The 14,520-nt window shown below is 35.4% G+C and overlaps 1 protein-coding gene and 1 long non-coding RNA gene across 2 annotated transcripts; both read right to left on the bottom strand.

Annotated features, from left to right (window-relative positions):
- LOC143449367 (uncharacterized) lies at window positions 1-8,529 on the bottom strand. Its single transcript, XM_076949536.1, has 3 exons — window positions 6,552-8,529; window positions 5,378-5,485; window positions 1-927 (listed from the first exon to the last, which is right to left on the bottom strand). The coding sequence occupies exons 1-3, from the start codon at window positions 7,776-7,778 to the stop codon at window positions 730-732; spliced, it is 1,533 nt and encodes a 510-aa protein (XP_076805651.1). The 5' UTR covers window positions 7,779-8,529; the 3' UTR covers window positions 1-729.
- A 2,656-nt stretch (window positions 8,530-11,185) lies between these two features.
- On the bottom strand, window positions 11,186-13,966 carry LOC143450556 (uncharacterized). The gene is made up of 6 exons (XR_013114724.1): window positions 13,645-13,966; window positions 13,369-13,498; window positions 12,803-12,892; window positions 12,444-12,613; window positions 12,166-12,267; window positions 11,186-12,083 (listed from the first exon to the last, which is right to left on the bottom strand). It is a non-coding gene; the product is annotated as an uncharacterized LOC143450556 (long non-coding RNA).
- Between the last annotated feature and the right edge of the window lie 554 nt (window positions 13,967-14,520).

Below are 14,520 nucleotides of genomic sequence, written 5' to 3'. Positions count from 1 at the left end.
TTTTTAAACAAAACTTCACTTTTATTAATGCATCCTGGCCAATAGGCTACGAGTAAACGCAATGCTGTCACAAAAGTGTTGACTGCCAATAAAATACGAATATTTCTTGCTTTCTTTGCAATAAAAAAAGTAAAACAAAATGTAATTGTGATTGGAAAGCTGCGTTACATCAAAGGTAAACTAAACAAACGAAACACGTAATTATTTCGACAACATTCATGTGTTTTAGGAAGCAAATACTACAAACCAAAGCAATTCCGCAAAAAAGCATAAATCTAATTTCGTAACATTGCCTGAAACTATGGAATATGCAGTATCAATCAATGCTAATATCTTATGCCATAAATTAAATATAAATTAAAGCAGAAATTTACCATGTCATTAACCCAAGGGCAAAATCAGGCGGTTCTTATGCTTCGGGGACAACTTCGGGGAAATTAACAAATTCTGTCATTGATATATGATGCTATTGATTATATTATGGTAGTTCTATACTGCTTTTATATTTTACCATTTGGTAATGCAATATGGCAATACTATACTGTGATACATCTAAACACACTTACACAGTTTAATCATTACTGCCACCAAAATTGAGCTGCTAATTGCCAGTTGGTATAGCCCATTTTAGGACAAAATATATTTTAGAACTTAGCTTGTATTTAGTTTAGTGATTAGCAGGCGTACAGGCTGTTGTCGGTGTGCAGCTGTTACATTGTTTTTGGTAAATTAATCAGCCTGATCACCAATATTTTGTTCAGTAGCATCTGAGTCAGCTTCGAATGTAGTTTGAACATTGTCTTCAAGTTTGTTAGCACAGGCTGGTTCGTGCTTATCGAGCATACTACCCAATTTCCTTTTTTGCGCCTGAAGCCGTTTCACATTATCTCTCAGAACTTCTTGCTCACGCTCCAATTGCTCGGCTTCCTGTTAATTAACACGAACAAATTAAGCAGCCCAATAACTTTGTCATATATAATAATTACCGTAGCTTGATACAATTGTTGATTTTAAATATTGCAAGACTTACAAATCTTTAAAAATGAAACTGTCTAAACTTACATCAAATTATGCGGTGCAAATGTGTTGGAGGCAACGAAGTATAATTCTCTAATATACCTATAATAGCAGTTTTAGGTGCCTTCCAGATAACATCATAAAAGTAAATTTGAAGATTCTTGTTGATTATGATGACATTATGGATCGGAATCTATGATTTTGATACATGTTGCTTTTGCTTTTCAGACTATTATTATTATTGTTATCGTTATTGGTTATGACGGACGATTACACGCTGTACGTTTGTTCTATGGTATTGAAAATAGGTACAAAGCTGTCAAGGTCGAGTTTGTCGTACGGGTGTGCCCGTTTATTCTATCGCCCTCTTGTCAATGACCAGATGTATGAGTCTTATTGCACCGTTTATGATAAGAACGTCTTCCAGTGGCGAGAGAGGGTTTTCGACACGATCTCTTGGGATGCGTACTTTTCTTGTCGCATACCCTTCCTTTGGGCACCAACTTTATTTCAGATGAAGATTGAAATGTTTTTTATGCTTGATATTTTTCTCCGATTTCGATCCATTTGGAGATTGACTCAATCTCTTGTTATTATTATTAATTATAACGGACGATTACGCCCTGTACGTTTGTTCTATGATATTGAAACTTGGTAGGAATTGGTCGAAATTCGAAATCTTGGACAAAATTCGTCGCTCGGGTGTGCCCGTATGTTCTATCGTCATCTAGTGACAAAAACATGAATTTTTTAATAACTTTGAACTTAGTTCATGTATCACTTTGAAATTTGGACATAGGACCTACCTGACGAGATGTAACTTCTTAACTTAAGAAAAATCTTAACACTACGCTCTCTGGTGTAGAAAAACTAAATCGTCGAATCGAAGATTTCAAAAATTTTAAAACGTTTGTTTTAGCATGTGTGACATTAAACTATGCACATAGAAGCGGATGAACACGATCTATCGCCTCAGGCAAGAATTTCCAGCTCAGTGATGCACCTCGCCCTCCACTGGCAAAAAACTTAAAATTTTACGACAAGCCATATCTTTATATTGTGTGCAACTTCGGACTCAAAACTTGGAGGTGGTGAGCACATTGACGTGCTCTATCAAATCAAGTTGATCCCGGATGGTCATTTTTATCATATCGCCCTCTAGTGGCGGAAGACGAAAAACAGTTAAATATTTTTAAAACGTTTATTTTTGTGTGGATGGCTTAGTAATTTTGTACATTACAGCGTATGGACTAGATCCTTCATCAAGTGGATGGATTACTGGAGGAGTTTATCAGTTCGCCCTCTAGTGATGAAGACGCAAAATTTAGAATAATTTTAAATAATGTAGTTTCGTTGCACTGAATTTGATCTTGACAATGACCGGATGAATGAATCTTATTGCACTATCTATCACAAGAGCGCCCTCTAGTGACGAGAAAGGGTTTTATAGAATAAAATTGTTTTCAAAAGAATCTTTTGGAACTTGTGCCGTTCTTGTCTTACAGATCATCTTCTTTTGCTAGATATTTATTTTAAGTCAAGATTTAAATGTTCATTTTTGCTTGATATTTTTCTCCGATTACAATCCATATGGAGATTGACTCAAACTCTTTTTATGAGTTGCTTTTGTTATTTCGGTTCACGTTTGACGAAGTTGGTCAGTGAAAATCGTCAGGTTGCGTAATGCTGCTCGCACTAGCGTATCGAAGGGGCATTTGGCCATGCCCCTTCACCTAGGCTAAACACTTTTGGGGCCATTGACATTTTAAACATTTTTAGTCTGTTTCGTTCATCGCATTTCCTTGACTACAATTATTTGTCGGCTATGACCAAGGAAAACATAAAGGTGGGTTATACGAAATTTCAAAATTGGTGTATACGGCGTAACAAAGCAGTTCTAAACGGCGTTTTAAAAATGTACACTATAAATTGTCAGCTATTGTATATGTAAATATTAAAATATATTTTATTTGAAGCGTAACACCCTACATTTTCGCGCTCCGCTCATTTTGGTCTGGATGGCCGAACGATGAAATTAAGCAAAAATCACTCGTTTACTGTTCGCACTTTCGGTGTTCGTTTTCTCATTTATCTTGACAAATCGGGCCGCTAAAACTGCCTCTGTCCACGGACGCTCAAGCTACGCCTCTGCATGCTGACATAAAAAATATGACACTTTCAAAACCGCATTTCGATTTAGTATAGACTCTATATTATAGAGTATAGACAATATAGAGGATTACAACTGAACTAAAAGAAGTTTGCAAACATTATGATATAGGCTGTGTAACACCGACTTTATACCGTATAAGTTTGTGTTTGACGTCTTTTCTCAATTTTTGATGGCACGTTGCCTGGCAAAAATTTAGTTGGAAACGAATCGTTTTTTGTTTATTTTATCAAGGTATGAGAATTATTATCAAAAAAGCAAAATTGCACTGAATAACTTGAGTATAATAGATAGTAATTTTATAGTTTTCTAAAGTACCAATACACTCAAGTGTACCAGGTTCAAATATGTCTTCTAAAGTACCAATAAATAAATTTATATACAGTATGGTATAAAGTACTATACTATACTGTATATAAAACTCTTTGTGAAATTTTGTCAAAGTCACTAAACAAACGAAACGAAAAACGAAAAGGTAGACACTACGGTAGCGCAAGATATAGTTGTGGTTATTCTTCAGGGGTGGATAAACTGCGGTCTCTGGACCATATCCAGACCGCTGAACAATAGTATGCGACCCGCGCAGAGTTTCTGTAAAGCTTGAGTTTTAAGCAATGTAGGCTGTGTCATTTTGGAGACTATGAAAAATCAAACCATTCTATTTAAAGCAATACCGCTAAAATCACTTTGTTTGGAGAAAACCTTTAGGCCAGTAAGCATTATACCGTTGTGAGGCAAACAATCGCGTTTTGGCTGGCGTCCATTTTTCAGGGTGCCACAAACAAAAAGTCAACAAATCAGTGGTTATAAAATACAAAATTTTATAACAAAGCAACTATACTAACGATATTTGGCGCACCAGTATAATTTTGGGTATCACCCACTGTGTAAATAAGTGCAAATACTGTATAAGGAAAAAAGTTCACACTGATTGACAGAAAACTGCTTTACCGCAATGCTAAAGCTATCAATTAATTTTTTTTAGATAGGCCGCAAAAAAATAGAATCCGTTTCTTGTAGCCGAGTAAACACGGTATCATTATCAAGCATGCGATTGGCTGATATCACAATATGATATCATAATCGTTACCATCTTCATTTTAGTGTTATTAGCATCATATTTGCAATGTATTTTCGGCAACAAGTGTTTAACCGTAACATATTATTGAAAAATTCTTTGTTCAGTGTATTTACTGACAACTCTTCTTTGATTTAAAATCAACTTGTTTTATATTTGATTAATCAAAACACACTATAATTTTTTTTTTGAAAAAACAATACATTGTTAATATTCAAGGTCGAAACAAATATTTTACTATTGTCTTTGCAATCTATTTTATTGGTAAATTTTGTTCCCCACTCCTGTATATGTTTAAAGTAAAATAGCACTTACAATTAAAATGCAGAAAATATCAAAAGCCTGTGGGAAATAATGTTTCCGAAGATTTTTTACTAATTACTAATGTCTTAATGCATGAAGTAGTACGAATACTTGGCCGAACTGATTGAACAACAAACAAAGTTATTCATATACACTTCATTTATACTTATATTTCAAAGAGAGATAGGAAATTACATGAAATATGTTTCCAATTGTCATCACTTTAAAAAAATGCATACAACTGTTTTGTCCATGACGAATTTATCCTTACAGGCTCCAAATTTTACACAACACAGTTTGATCAAAACTTACACCAAGCCGTTTTTACAAACATTTCAATTAAATTGTGATATTTTTAAGTGTTTGATCGACACACACAGGCCATTTTTTGAGTTTATGTCTGAACGTATAATTACGCGTAAGGTGGCCTAGTAAGCTGATACGCTTTTAAGGATTTAATTTTATAAACGCAAAGTTGTAACATAAACAAATAAAAGTTTGTGGGTTTAGGACATCATTTCCGTTTAAGTATAGTAGGCCAAGAATTTCTTATATGGTAGTTTGAATCACATACATAAATGATCGTGATCATGATCATAACTTCTTAGTTAGTACTTTTAAAAGAATCGTTTTGTATTGTTATCTATCTAATTTACTGGTTTCCTATAATCGTATAGCGGCCACATTTTAAGTAGTACTCTTTTCTGTCTCACAAAAGTGACGTCATTTCCTTGTTTGACTCGCCCAACAGCCAGTGTGCGTATTAGATAAAAACTAGGCAAAAATGTAGAAATAATGCACAAACTTACTTTTTCGAGTCTTTCTAATAACTCTCGTCGTCGATTACGACATTTGGCTGCAGCTACCCTATTTCGTTCTCGTTTTACCCGCATTCGTTCTCGTTCGTCATCAGAAAGCTGCGAAACAACAAACATACAGAGCAATTAACACAGTGTTACTGTGCTTTAGAATGATTGTATACGTTATATTGCATAGTTTATTTTTCGGCAGTAGTTATGAGGAGCAAAAATATGGTGTTAATCGTTGTTATCGCACAATTGAAACTTGTGATTAACGGACGAGAAAACGAGGCAAAGCCCTGAGAGCATAAAACGCGCAAGATACCAAAATGTTCAATACCATGGTGCAATAACGATTGCAGGTTAGAACGCCCAACAAACCCAAATACGATCATATTTGACTTCAGAAAACCAGTTTAAAACCATAACAATGTGAAATAACCAAAGTATTGGAGTAAAAGCATTGAGCATCGGTCGGTATTAGTCTGTGTGCAAAGATTGCAACGTTTTGATATTGCACATAAAATTTATATCTATGGTGAAAATTGTTGGAAATAAATACGTAATCGATATCACGGCTATTTGGCTGTGTGCTATAGTTGTTTTGTAAAAGTTGGTTGTCCTGTGAGTCATCACTCGAAGGCACGCCACGAAAACTGTAAAAGTGTAAAGACTTTAACAGTAAGGAGAAAAGTTGTGTAAAGTGTTTACTCATACAAAGCGACGCTCGAAAATACACCCAAGTGACCTGAAAGATTGTCAACCCTATATGATATAGTGCCCAGTAGCAAACATAACTTTTTTCATACTGAACATTTCAACAATACTGATACATACCACATAATTTTAAGAGACACAGGTTCATGCAACTGCAGGAAGACAATTCCCGACCTAAACAGGAAACTTGGCGCGTTCCCGACAATAATTAAGCGTCAGCAACTACTGTACCTATCGTATACGATTCCTGATATCGGCTTAAAGCTTATGAAGGTACTTCCCTATAACCCTACGTACAATAAGGCCAGTGTTGCCTCCAGAAGCACTGCGGACAACAGTAATCACTAGAACTAATCATTATATTTAATGGTGTTAGAATAAAATCTAAGGTTTCGGTTGGAGTTTTAAGTATTGGAAATGATTTACGTAGTACTGTATAATTAAAAACAGGCTGCTTTACACTTACATCTTCCAAATCCACCGGAGGGGGCTTTAAATAATACTGCTCCCGGTCAAATGCACGTTTATCCCACATTATTGGTAGGTGAGCTTGTTGCATTGGCTGTGGCTCCTGTTTAACTCTTAAACTGTGGTCCTTTAGTAACGACGTATTTAAATCGTAGGATGAAGTAGAGTTCGATGGAAGAGTAGATTGACGGCTGTTTGAAGAATACGTCGATATATAGCTTTGTGACTGGACTACTTGAGGTTGAACATGGTGCTCAATCAAACCTGGCGTCTCAAAATGTCCCCATGTGTCATGCTTGTAGTTGTTCGCATTGCATATTTGTTCTTTTCCACGAATAGTTTCGGGCGTGTTAAACACATCTTTACTACTATCCCCGCTCATTAAAGGTTTTGGATTGCGATTCATTACAGTTCTTTGTTCAATCGGTAAATGTCCTTTCGACTTGTCAGCAGCTTGATTAAATGCACTCCCGCTAACACCATGTTGGTTAATATCGTGTGCTGTTGCTGATTTTAAGATTTCTCGCACACTCATGTCAGCGGCGTGTTTGTCATTAATCTCTTCTGAATAAGAATCTTTAATCATTTGTTGCCGCTGAACTTCATACTTTCCTTCACTGCAAACTGGTCGACTCTGAGGAGCTATATCGGCAACGTTCCATTCGAGAGACTCTTGCGTGTGACTCATCGCAGTCACAAACGGGCTGTCACCTCCACACATATTTAAGCCTGAATAACTGATATCCGCAACGTAATGTTGAGCACCATACGTTTTGGAAATTCGCATGGGCGCCAAGTTGGTTGACCTGCAGTTAAGCGACTCTGTTAACTCGGGTGACACAAATTTGTTCGAATGGTGAGGAATATGACTGACACCCATCACGTTAGATCCAACGACTCCTTTACGATGTTTTTCAAGTGAATGGTTCGGGACGTAGTTTTCCAAATAAAGATCACAGAACTTACTTTGCTGCGAAGTCGCTGCTACTTTCTGATTTTGTAAATCTTGTGTTGCTGAACAATTTTTTTGTTGTAGCCAAAGTTCGTCAATTAACTGGTAGTTAGTCTGTTCTTTTAAAACGTTACCTTTTTTTATTGCACTTGAAGTATTTAAGAGCAAATTACGCGACGAACTAGGCGATGTTCGTCGATCTGGGCCACCAACAGATAACGACATATTGTATTCTTCAGAACCTTTTTCGCCTGTCTTCGGGCACTGTGCCATGTTTTTTGTTGGCGGGACGCTGCCGTTACTTTTATCGTTGTGGGTTAAAATAAACAGCAACTAACACTATAGTTTTGAGATGCATACACGACGTTTAACTATATAAATGACCTACGCGATTTCTTCTTCAATCATTCTGCCTGTAGAAGCATAAACTGTTATTGTGAAAGGTAAACCGTAAACAAATTTATTTAAAAGAAAAAAGATACCGTGTTTTAGTTATAATCATACCAGTTCCAATAACATGATCGAATAAATAAACCATTTCGTATGAAATATCTTTTTTAGCAGTTTTTCGATACTATAGTGAAAGCCATGACCAAATGAAACATATTGCTGATATAGCTAAGCATTCAAAAAATTGCTCACATGTCTGCAGGTCTACTATTTATTTGTACTTCGGTAAAATAAATATTTAACAGAAGTGAGCGTAGATCAGTTTATAAATACCGGTAACTGGAAGTAAGAGAGTAAAAGCCATGTTAATAGGGTGTCCAGTGACTTGAAAAACTAGCGCACTCAATTGTGTTGTTTATACTGTATTTAACATACATAAATTAGGTCATGGCTGCTTTTCCGAAATTTGAAATATACATTGTAATAAGCTTCAAACCAGAAAACACGATTGCACGGATGTTAATATATACAGTACGTGCTGGTCATCTAAATCTCCAATACTGCTATCAAAGATCTATTCCAAGGCAAAAACAAATCGTTTCTTTACATACAGCCTACAATATCCTGCAATTTAAAAGATTGTAGACTATAGGTTAGAAACAAATTAAAACAGCAAAAACTAACGACAAGCTTAAAACTGATGTCTTTTTATCTAATTGAAGAGAGACTGTAGTAGACTATACCTTTTGGCGATCTATGATATTATTCACCTCTTTGCCCGAGACGTCCTATGAATCACACTTAGGAAACCGTCTATGAAACCTTATGTCCACTATAGAGTACCATAGAGCTTACGATGTTTTTCAAAACAAACTAAACATAAAGTAAACAAAATATCTGCGCACAATTCTGATTAGCTAAGTATTAGGAAATACCAATATTACAGAATAACTGCGGTTTGTCCCATCTTGGACAACCACGGTAAAGCAAGATGTAAGATAAAACGTACGAAACTTTAAATGTTAATTTATAACTTAATTAAATAATAAATTCAGAAAAAAATTCTTTAAAACAAATTTAGTTAATTTAAAACAAGGTGCGAGTTGATTGTGACAGCTTTTGTTGAACAAACGTCTATAAAAATGTTAGTTGATTCACCGTATAAGTTATATGAAAGGTTGAAATAATCTTCTAAAAATTTGTAGTTTTAAAAATGTGGGTCAGTATTCTTGTTAATCTCATTTGTTTCTTTTGGCATGTTTTGGAAAATGCAAGCTCCTTAGAAAACGCCACAATATTTTGATTTTATTTCAGGATTATTATCTATTGAACAACTGATTTTTCAGACATTTGAAAACATGTTTTTGTGACGAGAACGCCACATCAATGTTGCCTTTTGATTATTTTGATATATACTCGTGTTATTGTTTTTTTTAAATGATCTTGTAAACATTATAAACTCATAAGGCTTCGCGTAACAACAATTTTCCACTAATCTTTTGTGTTCTATGTTCTATTTTTTATTGTAATTTGATTTATTAAATTACTTAAAAAACCTTTAGTCACGTTTCTACGGTGGAAATACTGTCTTCTTAAAAGTCGTATAGCTAAAATGTCTCGGTTGCAACCCTCAAAATACTGGGGAACTTTTTTCATTTCAGTTTTACAATTATCTTGAAATCCGCGTGGCTAAAATGTCTCGATTGCGCCGTGCAGAAATGAGGTTGTCAGGACGATAGCCAACGTTTCCGAGTTGGTTTGTGTTGCCACCACCATGCGGTAGAATAAAATGGAACATTTACGAAGTTGGTCACTCATGTGAGCTTGTGAAGAGGAGTGGCCAAAGCGTCTCGGTTGTGCCAGATACCATAATACTATGGCGAAAGGTAGTGGACTAACACAAAAGAGAAGTTTGTCCATCTCAACTCAATGAAATTATCGCGCTCTTTATTGGTAACCTGAGTCTAGCCAGCAACCACCTTGTGGCAGACAATGTTTTGTTGGCTTGACAAAATCAAGCGAACAGAGATATTTTTTCTAGGAATGGTAGTTTAAGCATCAACGACTTCACAATAGCTAAGAGTCTTGCATTTTTTTCGAAAAACAAAAACCAATTCAAAATGAAAACATTTCTGAAATGTTTGACGCGTGAAATTAAAACGTCAATAGTTGCTAATTACAATCGTGTTTGCTGGCATTAGTGACTTCTACGGCAGCCTACTTCCAAGTTATTTCAAATGAATTGACATTTTAACTTCCGGTGGGGAATGATGTCTAAACTTCTTTTAAAAACTGATAAAGTAATAGTACAACTTAAGTATCATTGACAGCACGTTCAAATCGGTTTGTTACGAGAAAAGTTAAGCTGATCTACTGTATAATCTGTAAGTTAAACGAATGACTATATATTAGAACAGGGACGTAGCAGGAGGGGTAAGGAGCCTTTGCCCTCTCCCAAATGTTTGACAACAAAACGGTTTTTTGGAAGGGTTCGGTTTTATACTGCGTGTTTTTATACTTACGCTTATAGTAAAGTTTTAGAAAATATTTAAAATATGTATCTTTCACTTTTGCACTATCACATCAGGATCGAATATTGAGAAATCATTGCGTCATTTTTTCTTTTGTATTACTTTATAACTGCTTGCCTTTCAGGTTTTCAAGTTGGATTGCAAAAGTACAAGAGACCCTTTAAAATATTACTTTTAACCATTGAATATGTTGACATCGTAACGCCTGCTTCCTAAGTCGTTTACGAAACTAATGTTACACATGCACCATAGTTGATCTAACATGGTCAATGCAATACACTATGTTTGCCACCAGGCATAATTACAATAACAAAAGGTGCTCAGCTGGTGAATGAATTCTTTAATGAACCAACGTTTTGCAAATTCATTCGGGTGAGCTTCGTCACGGCAGATACAATAATAGAGAATTGTGCAATTTCATTTATTAACTCCCAATAAAGTTGTGCTTCACCATATGTACGAATCCCATAAGTTTTCATTCGTCAACAATCATAATTTTGTAGTGTTTGCCCGCTTTTTTAGTGATTTTATGTTTTTTTGTTTTACATCATTGTCAAATGTACATAATACTAATTGGTGGAAATTTCGGTTAAATCCACACTGTTATTTTGTTAAGCACTTTAATTAAACACGAAAAGTGAGGCGGAAAAGAAACACCTAAAATGGTTACATGTTTATTCTGTTTTTTGTTTAAATGTTGTACGTGTTTACTAACAAGGTGTTTATTATCTGATGCGTATAGTCACTTAGCAGTCAAAATTTCCAAAATAGCTTTTATTACAGCAGCGCAACAGAAACAAGGCAGGTACAATCACGGGCGCCAGAATTATTTTTGGCAGGGGCAAAATTCTAAAAAAGGGCACGTTTTGCATGACATTTTGGTTGCAATTTGAGCCGTCTCGGACTCCTGGCGTTTTATTACAGAAGATATATATATCATTGCTCTTTCCAACGTAAATGTCTTTACACTTATTCATATATCTTTAAAAGAAAATACATGCACACAAGATAAGTAGAGACACTTTAGCGACGAGTCACTCAACATCAAGTCAAATATTTTAGGTGTCAAATAAACTGAACTTACTAGCCAATATCTTACATTTCCAACACGCTTAAACAATAACCTAAAAATGACTTAATGCGCTCAGAAAATTGCTTGGAAAGAACGCAAGATGCAAATTAAATAATCTGGTTCGATGCTGTTGTTTTATTTTTAAATCTGCATAAAATGTCCCCTGTGCCCCTTGGTGATGAAGCAAAAAGGCAAGGGCTCAATAGCCCCTTCGCCCTCCCTCTTCCGGCGCCCGTAGGTAAATTTGCTGCAACAAATTTAGGGTCCAATTATTGCTCATAATGTTCCATGTTCTTATTGCTTTTCAAAGAAGATGTATTTGGATGACTTGTGATAACCAGACAGACCAGATGAGATAGCAAAAAAAAACAAAATAGGGTAAGCCTTTGGGTATTGCAACTGCCAAGCAAAATAGCAACCCATAAGTTGCATTAAATAGTCTAACACCACCCTCAAATCATTATTGTTACATCTGATGTGGATTGAATCAGCAACAATGAATGTTTTCATGGTTCCGGTTTCGTTTTAAGAAACAAGCAAACTTGGCGGTGTTTTCTTTCTGGAGTTTAAACTAATCCAACATGCCTTCAAAAATTAAAACAAAAAATGTCAATGTATACAAATTGTTCTGTGAAACCACCAGTTAAATAAAGCAGCTACAACTCACATTAACAGTCTGCATTCCATCAAAAAGATTTGTTTCGTGGCTCGGCCGAAGTTGTTTTTGTGACCTCAAAAAGAGATGAAGTTCTTTCTCTGATGATGGAACCTATGTCGAAAATTTTTTTAGGTTGTTACACTATTTATAATGAATCTATTTTTCCCTCAAGATATATTAAATGTCTCAAGATCTGAACACATTATTATTCAACAAAGCAATAAACTATACACAAACAACCAACTTTGCTTTTTGTTAATTGCTGGATGAATGCTCAGATTGCTCACCTCAGTCTCATGGCATTGCCGCTCAACATTGCTGTTACATTTGTGGTCAAGTGTGGTTAGTACGGTTACGCAAGCCTCTTCAATCGCATTGTAATCAAGTATATAAACGTTTCTGAATTCTTCCTCAATCTGCATAATTTACCATCATATCAATAACCATGTTGCAGCCTCTAAACATGATCTACAACTGTAATCTCTTACAAAAGCATCAAAATCTAAAACACCTTATCATAGTTTCTTTCAAACACAAACAAAAGGCATTTGTCCTAATAATGATAACTTTTCAATGATTCCACTAACGCAAACACCTTTCATTAAACTAATTGCTTCTTGTTGAAAGACAGTATTGGTCCTAATACCTGTTTTAGTAGACCATATTCCCATTCTGATTCTTCCTTTTCTAATTGTTGTCTAATAACTTCAGTAGCCTTTTTTTGTCCATTCTGAGTCTACAGTGATTACAAATATAAAACTAAACAACATAGCTTTTAAAACAGTAGTGTCATGTAATTATTATTTAAGCTTTTTGATAAGGTATCAGAATCTTTCTTCTCGGCCTGAGGAGCGTCGTTAATCGTTTCGTTTGTGGAAGACTCGGACTTGGCAATGATTCCTCCACTCTCCGCAGTTTTCCACAAAAACTCAATTCTTATTTGTTTATTGATTTTTATAACGTATTGACCAACCCTGACACTGCTCACCGGGACCAGAAGAGTAAAAGTTATTAATGCCTTACCCAAAAACATTACAAAAGTAGTAACACATGGACATTTGCAATAAGTCCGCATTGTTTGAACCTGTTGGTGCTAAGCCAATCCACCACTGAAGCAACACTTTTTGGCATGCACAGTATATATCAAAATTAACTCAATATTGTCAATAATATAAATTTCATGTGGACCAAAAATATATAATTCTGCATCACCTGCCAGTCTTTGCAGCTGAAGGAAACCTAATGATTAGGGTTGTTTACTATACATGTGATGGCACAGGTGGATGGCTTTTCTTTCAACGTAATTTTCTAAGCTTTTCCAATAACTTTCTACAGAAAACGCCTGTAAAGAAACAGCTTCGTATAAACTGTTATAGCCTAGCCTACTAAGTACAAAAATATTTTATAACGTAGGAAATTTACAGTTATTTACATTACAGTTATTACAAAAATTTTCTTACTACTAAATTATCAAAATCAAATGCTTACCCAAGCCCTTTGCCTTGCCCAAGAGCATTACAACGGTATGGCACCACCGGGTATCGAAAACATGCTATAAGTAGGCTATTTGTTATCATCTGTAACTCTGTTAACCTTTCTGCCTGAAATAGCCTACAGGCCTAAGCTTGTAGTAACAAACCTGAACCATACAGTGAAATACGCTACACCAGGCTAAAGAAAATAAACTGTGACAATAAGCTACTGCCCTGCTGCTACTGCTGCTACCCCTACTGCTCTTTATGTAAGCTAAAAAGAGGATCCGGATTTTAGAGATAGCTCGTAACCAGTTGAAGGTGGTAAATGCGCGCCCAAAATTTTGACAATGGTAGAATGTAACATGTTATTTCATACAACTTAAAATAATTTTGAAATGGCAAACTTGCTTGATAAAAAACAACAATTGCTTGTTCCAGTGTAAAACAATACGTTTAATGTAATGTTATGAAAGTTTTTTACTTTAATATTTTAGGTTTTAAGTTATTTAAACATGGAATAAATAGTTACATCCTACTATTTTCAGATACACATTCTACATTATATGAAAAAACGTTATTCTGACGTTCCACTAACTGATGATGAACGCTTGTCATTTACCTTTCAATCATAACACGAGAAGACAACGCCCAAATTAGGCCATGCCCGAGTGATTTTAAACTTTGATGGGCATAGCATGGTAATTGGTTTTTCACACTCCATTCCTGAGTAAATAGCTTTACTGGAAAACCAATCACAGCCAATGACGTAGCCGGAAAAAATTTGGGGGGGGGGACAAATATTTCACGAGATCAAGAGAACTACAAATTGTTGGTTTTAAGACACCGCCACCAGATGTAGAAGCCTATAGACACAGAAAATGGGGGTGGG

The sequence above is a fragment of the Clavelina lepadiformis genome, chromosome 3 (genome assembly GCF_947623445.1).
Source record: "Clavelina lepadiformis chromosome 3, kaClaLepa1.1, whole genome shotgun sequence".
Taxonomy (NCBI): Eukaryota; Metazoa; Chordata; class Ascidiacea; order Aplousobranchia; family Clavelinidae; genus Clavelina; species Clavelina lepadiformis.
The sequence above is the reverse complement of the archived record's forward strand: the minus strand, read 5'-3'. Positions and strand labels throughout refer to the sequence as shown.